The sequence below is a fragment of the Fukomys damarensis genome, unplaced genomic scaffold (genome assembly GCF_012274545.1).
Source record: "Fukomys damarensis isolate Sample0158 unplaced genomic scaffold, DMR_v1.0_HiC HiC_scaffold_23, whole genome shotgun sequence".
NCBI lineage: Eukaryota > Metazoa > Chordata > Mammalia > Rodentia > Bathyergidae > Fukomys > Fukomys damarensis.
Window position 1 is genome coordinate 20,205,310 of NW_022900935.1, and position 5,803 is coordinate 20,211,112.

The 5,803-nt window shown below is 35.0% G+C and overlaps 1 protein-coding gene across 2 annotated transcripts in view; it reads right to left on the reverse strand.

The window, feature by feature from the left end:
* Window positions 1-2,664: 2,664 nt before the first annotated feature.
* Window positions 2,665-5,803, reverse strand: part of Pdik1l (PDLIM1 interacting kinase 1 like) — an 11,190-nt gene continuing 8,051 nt past the window's right edge. For both annotated transcript variants that reach the window (XM_010633345.2, XM_010633340.3), the window contains 2 exons: window positions 4,594-5,536; window positions 2,665-2,746 (listed from right to left, as the gene is read on the reverse strand). In XM_010633345.2, the coding sequence (XP_010631647.1) occupies window positions 4,796-5,536 (741 nt within the window). In that variant the 3' untranslated portion in view covers window positions 2,665-2,746; window positions 4,594-4,795. The remainder of the gene's footprint in view (window positions 2,747-4,593; window positions 5,537-5,803) is intronic.

The window sequence follows — 5,803 nt, forward strand, 5'->3', positions numbered from 1 at the left end:
TGCTCTTGCCGCTAGACTATGATGTCTGCTGTATTATGAACTTGCCCAACTGTGTGGTTTCTTTTTTTTGTACTGGAGATTGAACTCCGGATCTTGCGCTTGTGAGCAGGCGATGGCACCACTGAGCTAGATCCCTGACCCATCTTGCTCAACTTTTGCTCCAAACAAGCTAAGCTTGAAATACCAGACTGAACAGGAAATGCAAGTGAAGTCCAAAACCCAAGCTTTTTTTTTTTTTTAAACAGTTCCCTTCTAACCAATTAAAACTCATTGTAAGGTGAAAGTACCGCCTTTAAAAGATGCACTTTACCTTAGAGGTGTGGCCTTCTTGAAGGTTTTCTCAAGGAAGAGTTATATCTAACCACAAACCGTCTGTCATTACACGGCAATTTAGAGGATGTCTCTGATTGGCTGACCAAGAGAGCAACATTTGAATTTTAAAAAGAAACCAAAACAACCAAGGGTTACTTCAGTGAGAAAGATAAAGCTTTGTTGTCAGAGAAAACTCCAACTGGAGTCAGATTAGGCACTAATATCCTCTACTAGGGTAAAACCATTATCCTTACCTTAGTAACTGGTATTCTACTAATTGCTTTATGAAGGAACCAGTCCCTATTTTAAGTAAAAGATATATGAAAAGATGTAAAACTGCTTTATAAACTGCAAAGGATTGCAAAAAAAAAAAAGTTAGTAACTACAAATATTTAAAAGATTCAATCTTTAAATAGAAAGCAAAATTTGCCTGCCCACAAAAGCTATACCAAGGAGCAGGTGGCCGTGATGGAAGCGGCCACAACTCCTGCTGCCTACTCTCCTAGTCATTGGATCCGGTAGAGACAGGGATTCCTCTCTCACAGTATTTCCCTGCTGCCCTATGGAACCTCTAAATAGACTATACCCTCAGGCATGTGTTAACAAAGTCTATAAAGGAAAAGAATATAGTGGGTCACACATATGACTTCATTCTAGAAAAGAAACCACGGCCTCACATTATCAATTGAAACAATGCATCCTCTTAAGTGTATTTAAGGGCCAGGGATTTAGCTCAGTGGTTTTGTTACCTGCCTCAAAAGCGCAGGTCCTGAGTTTGACCCCAGATACAAAAAAAAAAAAAAAAAAAAAAAAAAAATTATCTCAGTATATTTAATGTACTTTATTGAGTCTGGAATGCATACTCAGCTCAATGGAGTAGAAGGGTAAATAAAAAATGATCTAACTCAAGCAATGTTTTCCTTGTGTAGAAGCAAATATAGCAAGACAGTGAGAATTAAAATTTTAGAGAACTTGAAATACTGTTAACTCCTATAATTCAATCTTTTCCTCAGCAGTAGCTTCTATTTCAGAGAATCATTGATAAGCCTGAAAAATACATTATTTCAATTCATACCCTCTATTTTATGCTCATGAAATAAAGCACTACAGTACACTCACAGAGGCACCAAAGCAGCAAAATAAAATTTTCAGGATTTTTTTTTGTTGAAACTCACTTTATTAAAAAAAAAAAAAAAAAAAAGAAAATTTATTAAAAAAAAAAAAAAAGAAAAGAAAGAAAGAAAAAAGAAAAAAGAAACTGTCATGAACAATAAATTACAATCATTTCCCCTTTTATAAATTCTTCATAAAATATATTTGACAATTTTAAAAGAAAATTTCAAAAGTTGCTTTCATTTCTGAAGTGCTGATGACTCATGTTTTGACCATTTTGTCATGCTGGTGAATTATTTTGTAGCTGCTACAATAGTTTGGTAACATTTTACAATTAAAAACAACAACAAAGAAATAAAACCAGACCAGCAGAAAGAACTATTCTGTGTGCTATTTATCTGGCACAACATTTACTTCATCATAATGACAAAGTATCCCTTAGCACCACAAATCTACAGGAACCCCATCTTTATAAGGGACAACTAGTTCAAAATAACATTCTAGGAACTAACTGTACAAACCCTATATTTTAACTGGACACAGCTGCCTATAAGCTTATTTGAATATTTGGTCTTTTTTAATTAAGACAAATTTCATAAAACACTATATAAGCCATGGCAAGAGACTATGAGGAATAATTTATTGAGTACCTATTATGGGCAAGGCACTGTGTACTAATTCTCAATTTCATTTTTCCTCTAACAAATATCTGGGAATTTCCAAGTATCACCAATCATCTTTTATTTTTTATTCTTGGCTAGGAAAGACCTGTGGCTAAATGCCATTTTAAGATTAACATTTTTATCAATTAATCTTTAGTGCTGAGCACACAGTAGGTACTTAATAAATATCTTTGACTAAAAGAGCAAAGGAAGACAAAGAATTTATCATTTTGTTTGGCTATTTTAGAATACAAGGACTTGAGAAAATTCCAGAAGAAACTTCCTGATCACCTTATACCCTTATCCCCAACAAAAGAAAAAAAATTCTACTTCACAAGTAAAATCTTTCAAAATAAACTATAATCAGGACTAGGATATAGCTCAGTGGTAAAGTGTCTGTGTAATATGTACGAGACCAAGCACCACAAAAACAAAACAAAACAAAAAATAAATTATAATCATTAACTATTTTAAATGAGGCTGGACCAAAAACCATGTACTTAGGAAACTGTGGCTCCAAGTACATAGATATATTAAGAGCAAATGAAGTGCTGGCAAGATATTACCTACCTATCTGCTGAGGTGCCGCGCTATTCATGACATCGAAGTGCTTTTTTCTTACTTCCAGCAACTCAATCCCCTCCGTCAGATCTGTTAAACTAATTTGGTGAATCAGAGTCAATTACCATGAAATTCCAGTGTATTGCCATTTTTACTTTCCAAAATAATTCTTATATTTAATAGCTTGAAAATAATATGATTATGACTTTTTTGATTTTAAGGTTTTATTCTAATAAAATCTTTCAGGGCTGGGGATTCAGCTCAGTGGTTCCACTGGCTACCTCATAAGCACAAGATCCAGAGTTCGATCCCTGGTACCAAAAATAGAAATCTTTCAGTCTAAGTCTTAAACTTCCAGATTAAGTAATACACTATCTAGAATTTTTTGTGATGTTTTACCTTCAATTATCTGAACATATTTTAAATGGGGAATAAATGATAGAAATATTCTAAAAGTTGTAGAAGTTAAAAGCAAAACCACCCAAGGAGACTATAGAAACTATCAATAATTTCAGTATTCTAGTGCCATTTTGACTTTTTGAACTGTAGTGCTTTGGAAAGATTCTAGTGCTTTAGAAAGGTTAACCTAGATACAATGTAAAGTCTATTTAACCTCAAAGGCTAACGTTCTCTTTCAGGAAGCATTCTTTCCTTAGATTTTAACTATCTGCACTTACAGAAAAACTGAAGACAACCATACAGTTAAAATTGAACTAACGTCAAGAGGAACGGTAGTCTCTTGGTTTTTGTCATAGATCACACCAAGTGATTGTATAAAATCAGTAACTTCTCTATTGGAAAAGTAGTTGATGCTACAGTATTTTATCCACTTGCCAAGCTGTATGTGTATCATCTTCCACTTTGAAAAAAGGTGATAATAGTTAAGACAACTATCATTACTACCATTACTGTCTCAAAGGGACAGGAAAAAACATCATCAGTGCCAAAATGAAAGGAACTCCAGTGATTCAACAAGAGACAAGACCAGGGCAAGAAACATGGGGGCAGAATTCATTTGGTTTCTTCAACTTTATGCTGAGGCTTAAACAGAGTCTTAAAATAAAAATTAATATGTCAAGTATTAAGGTTCATTAATAGCAAAGTTTTCAGAAACAGAAGAATCCTGTGTTCAGATTTTTATCAGATTACCAATGCTTAAGCACAGACATGTCAGCCAGGCATGGTAGTGCATGCCTATAATCCCAGCACTCTGGAGACTGAGGCAGGAAGATTGCCATGAATTGGAGACCAGCCTGGATTACGCAGTCTCAGAAAACTAAAAAAAAGAAGTAGACATGTTCCAATGCAGTGGTTTAAAAACAAATGCTCATTTACTTAAAGGTGTGACTGAATTATCAGTGTCCTTGCCAATCCACTACATATGATTGCATATGTAAGTCTTTTAAACAGCTGTAGGGCACCTGAGAGCTCAAACATACTTCAGCAGTTTTGGATTGCTTAATTTCAATTACATTTATTCATAATTTTAGCCCCTCCAAAGCGATGGCTTCAAAAACAAGAAAATGTATACTATTAAAAAAAAAAAAAAACCTTAGTATTTCTCATTAGAGAGGGAGAGGGAGGGAGATGAGGGGAAGTTTATTTATTTTTTATCACTGATTTCATCAGCAAATCTCAAAAACTCAAACCTATAACAAATAATTTAAACAGAAGTGGCATTTTCTTCATATGGAATGCAAAATGCACACATTCACATACTTACATATACATAAATATATACATATATGTTTTCTTTACAAAGCTTCAAAGGTTGCATTACCAGCACGCAAACCTCTTCTTCCATGGAACTGCCTAATACTGACAAGGAATGTCTAAAATACTTAAGAGACATTTTCAGAAAACTGGACTCTTTTCTTGGCTCTTAAGAGAATTTTCCTGCCAAACTTCTACCAATGGTCATTAAAAAAAAAATGTTTACACTTACATTGGTAATACACATTTAAAACATACTAATTAAATGGCTGGCTTGAATTCAGAAAGGAAAAAAAAACAACAAAACATCCCACAATAAAATCTAAACCCTTAGAATGTGGAATTAGTTTTTTGTATTCTTTTTCAGCCATATAACGTTGCATCACTGTTAAATGAGAAGCAGCATATCATCCAAGATATTTGCAAATAATATGTCACGTTTCCCAGCTGCTATCTTTAAATGCAATTTGTACTAATCTGAGTTCTAATTCAAAAGCATCTGGGCGATCCTGAGGGTTTGCAGCCAGCATTTCCTTAATCAGTTGTTTCATTCGCCCATTCATAGACTTTTTTTTCACAGGAATGAGAAGTTCCATTTTGGGATTTTCCAAAAGTGCCTCCCCAACAGGCACAATCTCAGTTCCTTGTTTTACATAACTCCCCAAGAGTTCCTTCTTTGTCTCTGTGTCTATGAATGTGATCCTTTCCAGCATTGCCCAGATAATGATCCCCAGAGCAAATATGTCAGCTTTTGCTGTATAGTGCCCTTCCCACACTTCAGGAGCCATGTAGAAATCAGTTCCACATGCGGTGGAAAGGAAACACTTGTTTACACTGACAGGTTCTTCTGGGTTCTGCCCAGAGGCTGAACAAACTTTACTTAGACCAAAATCAGCCACTTTCAAGGTGGGTTCCAAGTCACTTGTATCCAACCTGCTTTGAGAAATCAGGATGTTATCAGGCTTCAGATCTCGGTGGATGATCTGATTTTTATGCAAGAAAGCCAGGGCACTGCTCAGCTGAAGCATGAAGCTGGTGTTAGTTTTACGATTGGGTTTTCGGGATAGCAGATATTCATTCATATCTCCTCCGTCACAAAAATCCATTACAAACCACAAATAATAGGCGCTTCTGGGATCAAAGGCAATTTCTCCTTTTAACGAAGTCTCTACAAGCTATAAGGGGGGAAAAAAAAACATGACAATCATCTGCACAGGTTATACAATTCAGTTACAGAAAAATAACTAACTCAATGGTTAAGTCAGTCTTCAGTTTTGTTTTGGCAGTGCTGGGGACAGAACCAAGGTCATGCTATGCAAGGGCTCTAACAGTAAGCTATACCCCAAGTCCTAAATCTCTAATTTTAAGTGGAAACGCCATGAATATTTTATTTGGTCAGTACTGTCATATGTGCTTTTTTTTTTTTTTTTTTTTTTTTTTTT